This window comes from Heteronotia binoei, chromosome 7, assembly GCF_032191835.1.
Source record: "Heteronotia binoei isolate CCM8104 ecotype False Entrance Well chromosome 7, APGP_CSIRO_Hbin_v1, whole genome shotgun sequence".
In the NCBI taxonomy this organism is placed as follows: Eukaryota; Metazoa; Chordata; class Lepidosauria; order Squamata; family Gekkonidae; genus Heteronotia; species Heteronotia binoei.
The window spans coordinates 28,537,394-28,551,180 of NC_083229.1; the positions used below are offsets into that span (position 1 = coordinate 28,537,394).

At 41.4% G+C, this 13,787-nt stretch overlaps 1 protein-coding gene across 8 annotated transcripts in view; it reads left to right on the forward strand.

The window, feature by feature from the left end:
* Positions 1 to 13,787, forward strand: part of TRPS1 (transcriptional repressor GATA binding 1) — a 302,065-nt gene that overhangs the window by 83,394 nt on the left and 204,884 nt on the right. For 7 of the 8 annotated variants that reach the window (XM_060243298.1, XM_060243294.1, XM_060243295.1 and 4 more), the window contains one exon: positions 11,219 to 12,348. In XM_060243298.1, the coding sequence (XP_060099281.1) occupies positions 11,219 to 12,348 (1,130 nt within the window). The remainder of the gene's footprint in view (positions 1 to 11,218; positions 12,349 to 13,787) is intronic. The other variant, XM_060243302.1, reaches the window with a different exon arrangement.

Consider the following 13,787-nt stretch of genomic DNA (forward strand, 5'->3'; position numbering starts at 1 on the left):
GACAGCGACGAAGATCCTGTGAATTTAGGGGGAGGTGTTTGTGAGTTTCCTGCATTGTGCAGGGGGTTGGACTAGATGACCCTGGAGATCCCTTCTAACTCTCTGATTCTAAGATTCTATGATTCTAGAGGGAGGAACAAATGGGTAGTTTTCGCAATGAAGGGAACTAAATAAGGGAAGGCCTAAATACTCGTACGCAGAGCAGTACTTGTTAATTTCTTCATAAATGGCCTGGAGACAGTTGAAATAGCAAGGTAGCAAAGATGTCAGATGGGAACAAATTATTTAGGAAGATAGAGAATCCCAAAAAAACATTTCCAAACTGTTGGATGTTTTTCTTTCCTGAAACTTTAAACCTTGCCTCACAGTGATCTGGGGATTGTCTCCTAGCTATTTACATCATGGATGAAACATTACCAGGCCATTCTGAGTCTCAATATCACAAGGGAAAGGTCAACCAGGAGAGCTGTGGTGTTACTTTTTAACCCCAAAACTGTAAACAACATCAGCACTGACATCGGTTTCACTGTTGGTTATCTGCACAACAGCTGTAATTTCAGCCTCTGAGTCTCAAAAGTATGAATACAGTATTACCTTTAAGACCAACAGATTTGTAGTGGAGTGTTTTGTCTCCTGTTACCAGATCAGACAAATGCACTCCGGTAGCATTCTAAATGACAATACATTCTAATAGTAATTGCATTACATTACAATCACTATTCCAGTCTGCTCTTCCAAATAACACATATACTAAAATAAAGGGGATGCATAGACTTTCTTGGTGAGAATACAGATGTAAGGACTGAACTTTGTTCAGATCAACATGGTTGCCGACCTGGATCTGTCTTCATGTGTGTTCAATTAAATGTCTGATACTCACTGTATACTTTGCGGGGAAGCTAGAAAGTAGCAGAGGATGAAGTCAGGTGGGAAGGGTAAAGAGTTGAAAAGTTAAAGGGATTAATAAATATCTTCTGTTCAGTAGATCATCATGACAGAGACAAAACTTGATTTCCACCATTTTTACTTACGGACAGAGTTGTCAATTTGGCTTTCAATGTAATCAAAGCTTTCAGTTTCTTTCATAGAGAGCATTTTCCTCTGGAGTCCAGGTACATGTTACCTTCTCCACAGCGAAAGTTATCAATTTAATGGGGAGGATAATTTTGGTTTGTGGGTAAAGTTGTGGTAATAGCCTTTATTTCTTTAATGTTTCCGGTGAAAGATCTGAGTGGAATATTTGAGTATTGGCTTGATAAAAAATGCCAGGGTTTTCCTGCAGTTGATGAAACCATTTGGTTATTGCAGTTCTATAGGCAAGGCCTGGTTCTATCTGTTTTACTCAGATTGCAGTGTCTCACACATCTGGAACATTTCAGTGCTTGACAACAGGTCAGTGAGGCATTCTGTGAGCCCATGCAAAGGAACATGGCCCTTGAGGATTTCTCCTGACTTACTGGCTGGAAATCCCCTTGTGGTATAAAACTGTTGGTGGCTCTGTAAGTAATCCAAGTCTCTGTAAGTAATATGATATAAATGATAAGGAAAAGAAACATTTTTTTAAAAAAGTGAGTATAATTAATGTGGTCTGTAGAATAGAAAACATCCATTTCTAATCAGAATGAAAGTTCTGGCAAATATTGCTATTTAATTATTTAGTTAACTTAGCAATAAAGATGGTGGTGGAGTTTTGATGAAAAAGCACAGGAACATTAAGCTTTGAGGAGAAGTATGAACAATGGAAAATCCCCTCTCTCTTTTTTTTTTTCAAAGACTCCTTTGAGTAACTGATCCAGGCTGTCAAGTAGATCTCCTTTCTGACTGTAATGGCCAATATACAGGAATCTGAGGTGTTTTATTTTTTCTTCAACATTTTCTTACATTTTCCAAACAATGATTCTTGGTTATTTATAGGGAAGTTGATGCTTGATTAGATCGGGCTGGATGCTTTTCCTAGGCGGTATTTTCCGAAATAAACCAGATGTGTGCAGTATCTCAGATTGAACAAATAGAACTAGAAATAAAACAGATCAATGAAGACTGTATTCGTTTAATAAGCCTTGGCAACAAAATACCATAAGGAAGACAAAAGGCGGTAGGAAACAGCACACAGATAATCTAGTTAAGATCAGCCCATTCTCCAAACAGAACTATATTCTAAAACAGAGCAGACACTCGTATATGGAGCTAGTGATTCTGTGAAAGAAACAATTGGCTCCAGAAACCTTTTCTTCTTCCTTGTAAAGAACGCCATCTTTCCCTGCTGACTTTGGGGAAAAGAACATTAAATATTCAGTTGTGCCAAATGTTAGACTTCATCACTTGTGCATACACCAGATGTTGATGCTGAACATGTAAGAAGATAAATAACTAATTAATATTTTCTTGCTTTTCAGTAAATACTGAGCAGATTTCACAAACATGATGCAAAAGGATCACTGAAATTCCCTGTAGTGCCTTCACATTCATCTGATGACCATGCCTATTTCAGTAGTTGGTGCACAGTGGGTCAGCCAGCTATTTCATTCTATCTCACTTAATTCTCCTCTTTACTATGGCCCCTGTTGTATCAGCTTTTTGTACATGGAGGTTCTGTGATCTCCAGTACATATGTGTTTGTCATCTCTCTGCCTATCTATCAGCTTGCTTTCTTTCTTTCTTTCTTTCTTTCTTTCTTTCTTTCTTTCTTTCTTTCTTTCTTTCTTTCTTTCTTTCTTTCTTTCTTTCTTTCTTTCTTTCTTTCTTTCTTTCTTTCTTTCTTTCTTTCTTTCTTTCTTTCTTTCTTTCTTTCTTTCTTTCTTTCTTTCTTTCTTTCTTTCTTTCTTTCTTTCTTTCCCCACCATCCTTTTTCACTAGCAAAAAATCTGATCTGGGTCCATCTTAATGTTTATTAATTTATTGAGGGACTCCTTTCTCTCCCCACGCAGTGGGACAACTTTTTAAACATGTCTCCTGGCTGAGAAGGTGTTCCTTGCTGTGATATTGGGGACCAAACCTGAAAATAGAGCTGAGATTTCCTGGGTGCACCTGCTTTGAGGGAGGGCTATAACTTGGACACCCCAATTCCAATTTTCACCAAACTTGGAGGGCTGTTGGAGGAGAGTTTTTTGAAGACTCCTGGTTGGCATCTAACTCATGAAGGAGCTGTTCTGTCACCTCCTGAACCAAATGAACCATGAACCAATTCAGGAAGTCAAATGAACTATCAGTTTGGGCAATGAAACGAACCAACACGAACCATTAGTTCCTGGTTCTTGCCCATCCCTAATCAGTAATTCTTGGTTTCTGAAGAACAGGAATGAAGAATGCAATCTTGCAGATTTCTTAAAATTTTATTTTATGTCTTAGATTTTTATCCCATCCTTACTCCAAGGATCAGATGAAGCTGTTGCTTCTCTTCTCTTTTGGATTCTTACAACAACCCTGTGAAGTAGGTATAGGTTGCCAAGTAGGGATTTGGAATGTCAGTGAAGTCCCTTGCAGAGTTACTGTGGTCTAAATATTTATGAAACAAATGACTTCAGACTGGAATAAATCTGCACAGTATTCCACACCATACTGCAGTACTCTGGTTTATTATAGTTCTGTTGTGAGTTTGTCTAACTTGCAAAAATAGAGGTGGGGTATGTGGATATTCATATTGTTTGCCAATAGTAGTAAGCGCTAGTGTAGTTAATACATAGACTTTTCTGCAGTGCATTTCAAGTGTTGAAACATTTTCACATATGTCATCTCAGTAATCCTTAAAACAACTATATCAGTATTACTGAAGTAGTAGGTGGAAGACTAATTTTGAAAGAGAGAATCTTGTCCAGTAATGCCCAGCGAGGTTATAATAAATACGAGTTTCAAACCAGGGACTCTTCTGCCTTGTAGTTAATACACGTAGCTACTGTACTACACAACATCCCATAATACTAGTTGTATATATTAATAGTAATTGTGTTCTGCCAAGTTGCAACCAGCTCATGGAGATCCAAGATCATGGACATTTCAAGGCAAGAGGTGAGCAGAGATGGTTTGCCATTGCCTTCCTTTACATAGCCACTCCAGTCTACCTTGGTGGACCTCCCATCCAAGTACTAACCATAGGCTAACCCTCCTTAGTCCCTTTGAGTTGGTCACACTCTCGGGTGAGGTCTTGGTTAAGAATTTGCTTTCCATGTTTAGTGCCCATATATCTCAAACTAGGAATCTGTGTAGGATCACTTTTTTAAAAAGTATTGCCCAAGCAGCATATGGGTCCTGATTAGAATCTCATTTGCAAGCTGGGTTTTTTTTTTAAAAAAAAATCTCTTTGGAACTCATTAGCTTTGTGATTTGTTTCACTATTGTAGTCCTGCAGCATTAGTTGTACATAGTTTGGCAGCTTCAAGGTAGTAATTTTAGGGATCCAACTTCCAGAGGATGGCTAACGTTGATCCTCTCCCTCTCCTACCTTCTTCATTTCAAAGATTAACATTGACTAAAAATGCTTAACATTGTTCAGAATGGATCATTCATTTTTTGATGCTGCCACATAGAGGGTTTTCATAGCTGTGGACCTTGAGGATGTATAGCACTTGATGCAGGAACTTGTTCACATGTAAAAAAATATATATAGGATGGGAAAATTCCATGTTCACATGGAAAAAATATAGGAAACAGGATATAAACAATTTCAGAGTTTAACAGACTGTGAAGAGATGTTTAGATAATAGTAGGATATGCATGAATCTGATCGGTGGAGCTGAGAACATTGCAAGATACAGTCTTATGAATGTCACCATCTCCTTTGCCTTTATCAGTGGTTTTGTCCATACAGATCTCTCCTTCAGAGTGTAAGTAAACATACAAGATGCTGCTTTGTACTGACTCAATGCATAGTTCAAGATCAGTATTGTCTACAGTAACTGGCAGCAACTCTTCATGATGACAGGAAACAAACTTCCACTTCACTTACTACCTGATTAATAGGAGATGCCATGGATTGAGATTGAGTTTTCTGTATACTATACAGATACCATACTATTGAGCCATAATCCCTCCACTAATAATTTCCCATATACAGTGGTAGTTAATTTTTAATAGCTGATAGCCTGATTCATAGCCATATTATTGGTACTTAGAGTGACCCCTCTATGAATAAACTTTCACATACAAAGTATGGATTCTGTAGTATGACCCTCACAGTGGCAAGACCTTGGTAGTTGGGCTGTTTTCCTGATTGATGTCCATATTCTCCATGGAATGATGGAAAGTGTTGTCAAGTCTCAGGTGATATATAGCAACCTTTTGGGGTTTTCAGTGTGAGATAACAGCAGAGGTGGTTTGCTATTGCCTGCCTATGCATAGCAACCCTGGACTTCCTTGGTGGTCTCCCATCTAAATAGTAAGTAGGGCCCCTACTTAGCTTCAGAGATCTGATAAAATCAGGTTAACCTGGACCATCCAGGTCTGTTCAGAATTTGTGTTTCTGTAACTTCCCACGCTCCCAGGTTGGTGTTGTAGCATGGAATTAGAAGGACTGAGAAATGTCATGGGTCAGGGGAGAGAGTGGTTATGTTTCTCGAAGTCACACCTGCAAAGATCAAGTCAGGCAGCTACAAAAATTGCCAGTTTGTGTTGGTCCTGGTCAGTTATATAGCTGGTGGGGACCAGCAGAAGAAGACTTCTTCTGTATCCTTGGAGGGTAGGAATTAAATTCATTGAAATGGAGCACCTCAAATGTGGAGAATCCAAATGCACCTGGGTGCATCTTCTTCATAAGAAATCCATACAAGATGATGCAAAGAGGTGACTTGTTCCCATTGTCGTTTTTATTGCTTCATAGACTTTTCAGACTTCCTGGAAGACAGAAAATGCCACAAAGAGACTCTAATGATGCTTTTGTGCATAGCTGACATGATAATGCATGGATTTTGTGTTATCAAAACTGAGGGCAGTGCATCAGGGTGGTGCTCCTGTAAATCCTGGTATCTGTTCTAACCTGTATGACATGAAGAACTTGGTTAAGTGTGGGATACTTAATGCTTTCTGGATGTTATATTGCACAAAGCAAATGGATAAACAAGAACATTAGGGGAAAAAATTAGGATTAGAAGATTAAAAATAACAGACGAGTGGGAGACTTGGTAATTTAGGGGATTGGTAAGGGATCTCAAGCCTTTCACTTCCTGATTAAAGATTGACCTTTAATTATGTGACCTAAGTAATTGGAAGGTTTAACGCTATCTGATTTTGCAACTTCATTTCGTTGGATTAGTTCTTAGCTGATGGAAAGAATGTTTTAAATGGGAAAACTCCATAATTTTGTCCAATTCAGAGTGATTCACAACCTGTTTTTTCTTCTGGAAGCCAGGCTTTCAATATAGTCTTAGGAAACACTCCAAATATTCCCTCCTCATGCGCATTCAGCAGTATTTGTACACGCGCTATTGTCCGCTTGCCAACATTCATATGCTGGCAGCACTCCTACGCATGGAGTCCTTCCCACAAGAAAGAAACTGAGTATCGCTTCGTAGGAAAGATTTCCTTCTTACTCCTTCAGCTCCACCTGTCTACTGCTAGGAGAAGTCTAAGGCTTCTGAAAGTCCAACTTAGCCATATCAGTGAGATCTCTGCTGAGTAGAGACCTTCAAATCTGTTTCTGCTGTTGATTCATTAGATAGACTTGGGCTGGACTCCATGAGCGGTTTGGGTGTTACAGTGATATATATTACAAAGCCTTTCTGTTCCTCCACATGTCCATCATGCAACGTAGATCTTTCATCTCGCTGCTCCTGGAGAGTGTGCCCAAGCTGTTCTCGTGGTTCTCCACTTAGTGATTTTTTTTCTCTTAAAAATAGATACATTAAAAACTTAGCCATAATAAAGGAAATGGGCCATTTTAAATTTTTGAGACCTATTAAATACACTGGATTGACATAAGTTAGTAAATGGGGCTGAATCCACCCCGTTTGAAATTTCTCTACTTTGTCTTATCCCAGTAGGCCCACAAATAGGGATCACACAGGAAACTGACTGATATTACAATGCTACATAGCTAGTAAAATTTACTTACATTGATAAAGATGCTATAAGCTGGCGAGGGCTACTGAGAGAGAGAGAGCAAGAGGTAGTGAAGAACTGTCCAAAAGAGGGCATTTTTTCAAAGCCTCCAGAGATGTCTATGAAAAATAGTGAATAGCTCAAGCTCCAGTTCGTTTTCTACTTCTTAGCTGTATAGATTGCTGCTGTCATGATAGTGAAAGATGGAAAAGATGAGGAGGAAAGAAGAGAATTAGAAATCCTAGAATTAGGCTTACTGCACTTATTAGAGTTACTTCTCTGGTATCAAAACAAGTGAGGAAGACTATAGCCTTCTTTTTCACTGCTGAGGTGTCAGTAGGAAAGACCAAAACAATTCATGATGACAGGCGGGGATGAGTTTTTCTGATAAAACTTAATTTCCATGTGGAGAAAAGTGAAATGAAAGAGATGCCATTGGTACAGTACCATCCTAAGAAGATTTATACCCTTTGAAGCTATGACGTCAATAGACTTCGAATAGCACATGATACACATTCAAAACTTTTATTTCTTTTCTACCACAACACTTCGTAGGTGGTGGAAAATGCCATCAGGTCACAGCTGACTTATGACAACCCTGTAGGGTTTTGAAGGCAAGAGAGGAATAGAGGTGGTTTTCCATTGCCTCCCTCTTCATTGCAGCCCTGGACTTCCTTGGTGGTCTCCCATCAAAGTAATAACCAGGGTTGACTCAGCTTAGTTCAGGTTACAACAGGCAATGGCTTCTGATTGGCTTTCTAGAATTGCCTGATTCCTAGGAACAAAAGGATTCTGGGTAGTGATGCTATAATCAGTTGCTATGACAGAGAGTAATCTATGGCTGCGGGTTGACGTCTTCTGGCACCTTCATGGCTCAGACACTTCTGTCATTGCCAGAAAAGCAATTTCAGTGTTTTGATACCAATATCCTATCTTAGACAGCAGGCCCTGTACAAAAATGAGGAACTGTTTACATCCCTAGGCACCTATCTCGCATTCTTAAGAACTCTGACCCATGAGACCCGTTCTATTCTATTCCTGCTGGTTGTTTGAATGATTGTTATTTAGGATGTCTTTACTAACTTCCCGGAGGAAAGGAGTCTTAACCAGTTTATTTAATAAAGAAGGCCAAAATCAACTTTTGTAATGCCATTGAGCAATTTATTGGCTCACCATCCAGGCTCCGTTTAGCCTAGGCAGCATGGCAAAGCAGAAGCCACATCATTTCTCCAACTAAATGGCTGAAAAGGCATTTATATTATGTGCATTCAAAAATATATATATAATGTTTACATTGACTGCTCTTTGTGCCTCTTAATCTTTCTGTATGGTGTCGTTCTAAAATGAGCAATGATCGCATGGCTGCTTTTGTGGCACAGCGGCCACCGTGAGGACGAGGGAAAGAAGTATATCTATATTTACCTAATGCATTATGAGAGAGTCACTCAGAAAATTTACTTATTTAATCTACTTTGCCGAGGGGGGTGGGGAATGAAAATCTGCCCTTCCATTATGGAGTATGTGATGTTGAAAATGTACAGTCTTTCAGTAGGGAATTATTTATTTATTTATTTATTTTAAAAAACCCTCTGAAAAGGTACATTGCTGAAATTGAGCCTTTAGTCATGAGTTTGCTTATTAAGAAGAAAAGCTGGAGAAGCTGGTCGGTGGATTGCAGTGTGTACTGAGAGTTTCTGAAGGATCAGTGTCTTTAAAAAATTGATATTGTTAAAAGGAAATACTTCTTCATCCAAAGGGTGATAACACATAGAATTCACTGCCACAGGAGGTGGTGGCGGCTGCAAGCATAGACAGCTTCAAGAGGGGAATGGATAAACATATGAAGCAGAGATCCATCAGTAGCTATTAGCCATAGCGTATTGTTGGAATTCTCTGTCTGGGGCAGTAATGCTCTGTATTCCTGGTACTTGCGGGGGGGTGCAGTTGGAGGGCTTCTAGTGTCCTGGCCCCACTGAGGGACCTCCTGATGGCACCAGATTTTGTTTTGTTTTTTTGCCACTGTGTGACACAGAGTGTTGGACTGGATGGGCCACTGGCCTGATCCAACATGGCTTCTCTTATACATTTTCACAGCCCCAATATGAAGAAAAAAGATAGCAAAGGGAAGCAATTATGGCGTAATCAGGAGGGTGGATTCCCCTTCTCACTTCCTTGTCTTCCCGCCGTCCTCCCTTTGGTTTGTGTATGTATGTGTGTATAAAGTGCCATCAAGTCGGACCCAGCTTATGGGGTCCCCCATAGGGTTTGCAGGGCAGGACATGAACAGAAGTGGTTTACCATTGCTTGCCTCCGTGTAGCAACCCTGGACTTCCTTGGTGCTCTCCTATATAACTGCTCACAAGGGCTGACCTTCCTTAGCTTCTGAGATTGGATGAGATCAGGCTAGCCAGGGCCATCCAGGTTAGGACTTGTCTTTCATACCAATCTGTAATCCTCCAGTGACTTGGATCCCAATGACAAGTCTAGGATTTTCCTCATAAATAGACATTTGAAGTTTGCAGCCCAGATGCCCAGGAGCAGCAAATCCCTTTCTAATTTCAAAAGACAGGTGTGGTCCTCATAAGGCAAGGTTATGAACAATTTGCCATGAAAATGTTGGCTGCCTTGAGCCTGTGTTCCCCTTCCTTCTTGTGAGATGTGCTCATCAGATCATGAGGATGGTTAAGCAACTCCTAGTGAAGTAATGTTTTCTAGGCATAGCCGAGGTTCTGTGTTGCTTGCTATTTTGGTTCTTCTATTTTTTGCTAAATTAAAGCTCTTTCTTCAGGAACATCTGCACTAAGAAATCCTAGGACCTCAGTACACTTTGTGTGGCATTTTCTATGGGCTAAAATTAGTTTCAACTTGTTCATTTTAACTTGTGGTGGGCTGGAGTTGGCTTGGTTCTAGCCATCTCTTTAAATTGCATCTCTCTCTTGGGTAAACACAGACGTTATCTCTTGGTTCAAGAGCCAATGAGCAAAAGATGTTTTCTCATAATATTTCAGAGATATCTTGTCTTTTGGGGGATTTGCAGTTCTGGACAATCTGTTTCAACAAGCAATTTTGCCCAGTGAACAAAGTGCAGTTTGGTGCTGACCATATCATTTGTTGAGGAGCAAAGGAAACTCAGAAGGAAACTGAAAGCTCACGACCTGAGTTCGATTCCGGCGGAAGCTGGATTTAGGTAGCTGGCCCAAGGCTGACTCAGCCTTCCATCCTTCCGAGGTTGGTAAAATGAGTACCCAGCTTGCTGGGGGGAAAGTGTAAAAGACTGGGAAAGGCAATGGCAAACCACCCTGTAAAAAGTCTGCCGTGAAAACGTTGTGAAAGCAACGTCACCCCAGAGTTGGAAAGGACTGGTGCTTGCACAGGGGACCTTTCCTTTTTCCCTCCTCACCCCCCTTCCAATTCATAGCTCTGTCTGACTTATAACAAGTTGCTAAATGAATTTGCTCATGTCTTTAGTATGGGGGAAAATACATTTTTGTTCACTCTTAAATTGCTACTGGCAGTGCAGGTGTTTAACATTTTACTCCCTCTTGTCTAGGAGGTCCTAACGTTCCTGGACTTTTTTGTTCTTCCTGAGTTCCACCAGGGCCTTTTTAATTCCCACAAAATGTCCCACATGGATTTCCCCCTGCCCCTGTGCTTCTCAGTGACTCCAATCCACCCTTTCCCAGCAGCTACCATACCCATCAACATGTCTCTCTCTTGAATTCCTTATCCTTTCTTCCAAGTTCCTACAGAATGCCTGACTTTGGCGTTTCTTGGGTTCCTGACCTATTAGGCTGTCATTCCTTCCTTCCCTTTTGTTGTTCTGAAGTTAGCTGTTCATACAGAAAAGAAGAAACAGTAGCCAGCAGTGGAGGCAGGTATGATTGCCACCATTGATAGGTGGGTTGAATTTTACTCTTTGAGACCCTTTCAGATTTGTCAAATAGCGGCCTCTTGTTTGTAGGCCATGGACCTGAAGCGCAATTCATGTGAGATGTGGTGATTCACGTCCTTAATGGCAACACTGGTCTCTTTTGTCTCTAAGTACATGTGCTTGTTGTTCCCTTTCACAGTAATTTATTCTACAGGAAGCAAAGGTTTAGCATTTGATTGCTCCTCCATTTATATTCTTCATAAGTGTATGGAAAGAAGCACAGACAGTAGCTGATGTTCTCCCATTAATCTGTTGCAGGTGACTTTAGGTGGGACCTTTATTGGCATTGGTCGCAAAACTCCAGATTGCCAGGGCAACACCAAGTATTTCCGCTGCAAGTTCTGCAATTTCACCTACATGGGCAATTCATCGACAGAGCTGGAGCAGCACTTCTTGCAGGCCCACCCAAACAAAATAAAATCCTCCCTTCCTGTGTCTGAATCCAGCAAAGCTTTGGAGAAGAACTCCAGTAAGCCCAGTCCCACCGTTCGATCGTGCGAGGCTGGAGACCTGGGGAAGTGGCAGGACAAGATCACCATCAGAGCCGGAGACGACACGCCAGTTGGTTATTCGGTGCCCATCAAGCCTCTCGAGCCCTCAAGACAAAACGGTACGGATGCCTCCAGTTACTACTGGTGCAAATTCTGCAGCTTTAGTTGCGAATCGTCCAGCTCCCTCAAACTGTTAGAACATTACAGCAAGCACCACGGGGGGAGCCAGGCAGGGGGCCTTCACCCAGATCGGAATGACAAGCTTTCGAGGGGGTCGGTCATTAATCAGAATGACTTAGCCAAAAATGCAGATGGAGAGTTAGCAGCCAAGACTGAGAAGGGCTCTAGTGTGGCAAAAAGGAAAGACTTCTCCAGCTCAGGAGCGGAGGACAACGTGGTGACGAGCTACAATTGTCAGTTTTGCGATTTTAGGTACTCTAAGAGCCATGGCCCAGATGTAATAGTGGTGGGGCCTCTTCTTCGTCATTATCAGCAGCTGCACAACATTCACAAGTGTACCATTAAACACTGTCAGTTTTGCCCCCGAGGCCTTTGTAGCCCAGAAAAGCACCTTGGAGAAATTACTTATCCTTTTGCTTGCAGGAAAAGTAATTGTTCCCACTGTGCTCTCTTGCTCTTGCACTTGTCCCCTGGGATGCCAGGCGGCTCCAGAGTCAAGCACCAGTGTCACCAGTGCTCTTTCTCCACTCCTGATGTAGACGTTCTCCTGCTTCACTATGAAACCACACACGAAGGCCAGGCCTCTGAAGTCAAGCAAGAAGCTAATGCCCTGCAAGGGGTGGACGGGCTGTTGACTGTCAAAGAAAGCAAAGAACACTCGTGTACCAAATGTGACTTTGTCACTCAGGTAGAAGAGGAGATTTCTCGACACTACAGGTAAAGTGCTTGTGTGAGTGTGTGTGTGTGTATTATTAAAAATACTAATAAGAGGCCCAAGCTAAAGTGGTATCTAGAGCAAGGGTAGCCAAACTACGGCTTGGGAGCCACATATGACTCTTTCTCATTTATTGTGTGGTTCTCAAAGCCCCCACCGCCCCATTGGCTGGCTAGGAGAATCCCTTCTCCAAGGTAAGCTAGCCGGCAAGCTTGGTGAATACATTTTAAGTTGCTTTATTTCCTTCCTTCCCTTCTTCCTTCCTTCCTGTCTTGAGGCTCTCAAACATCTGACATTTATTGTATGTGGCTCTGACTTTAAGCAAGTTTGGCCACCCCTGATCTAGTGGGTTGCTTCATATTGCAGTCATTGATACACGAAAATTTGAGTCCAGTGGCGCCTTAGAGACCAATGAGATTTTCTGGGTGTGAGACATTAAGGAGGGCCCAAAGTCACTGAGCGAGCATTCATGGCATAATTAAGGATCTGATATCCAACAGTCTAATCACCATGCTGGCTTTTTACCCTGTGCTCTTGTACCATGTATTATTCCAAATGGGTGGGTGGTCTTGGGATGGCACTTGCTTCTCCACCATGAGAATACAAGAATTATCTGTGGGACACTGCAGACTTTCCTTCTATAAACATGAACCCCACAGGGTGACATCCAGTATGGGAAATACTCCTGACTTTGTGAAACAGTTGTGTATCACAAATGAAATGGGAAGTCCTTAGACACATCAGGGGTTGTGCGTCATGGTTTATGCCTTACTGACATGGAAATACTTCTGCACACATTAGACATATAAACACACATACACATTTGTCATCAACTCACAGCTAACTTATGGCAACTCTGTGGGGTTTTCAAGGGAAGATACGTTCCGAGGTGTTTTGCCATAGGTGTCTCTGTGTAGCTACCCTGGTAGTGCTCTCCCATCCAAATACTAGCCAGGGCCAGCCCTGATTAGTTTCAAGATCTGACAAAATCAGGTTAGCCTGGGCTATCCAGGTGAACACACAAATATTTGTATTGGGGTCATTTCCCAGTTCTAATTGGCATTCTGGTCCAGACCTCTCTAAACATGGTGCAACTGGATGGCAGCATTTCTACTTTCACACTGTATCAGATCTATAAATTTCTTTTGTTATGGGTATCTGCCAAGGCTAGAAGAAGCACCAGTGTGTGGGGTTGAAGAATAAAGAGGAGAGGGATTGCCAAGGGAGTGTGGGCAGAAAAGCCTTCTTTCTTTGAAGGTTGAAAGGATATCAGGATATCTTTCAAAATTACATGGGACAACCAATGTAGCAAATGAAAGGCAAACTTTTTAAAGTCAGGTACAAAGATTCCTGTTAGTTGCTGTTTTTTTGTCAAATAGGGAAATTTATAAAGATGGATTTTTTTTTTCACAAGATGGCCTACAAAATGAAGCTTCAGCTG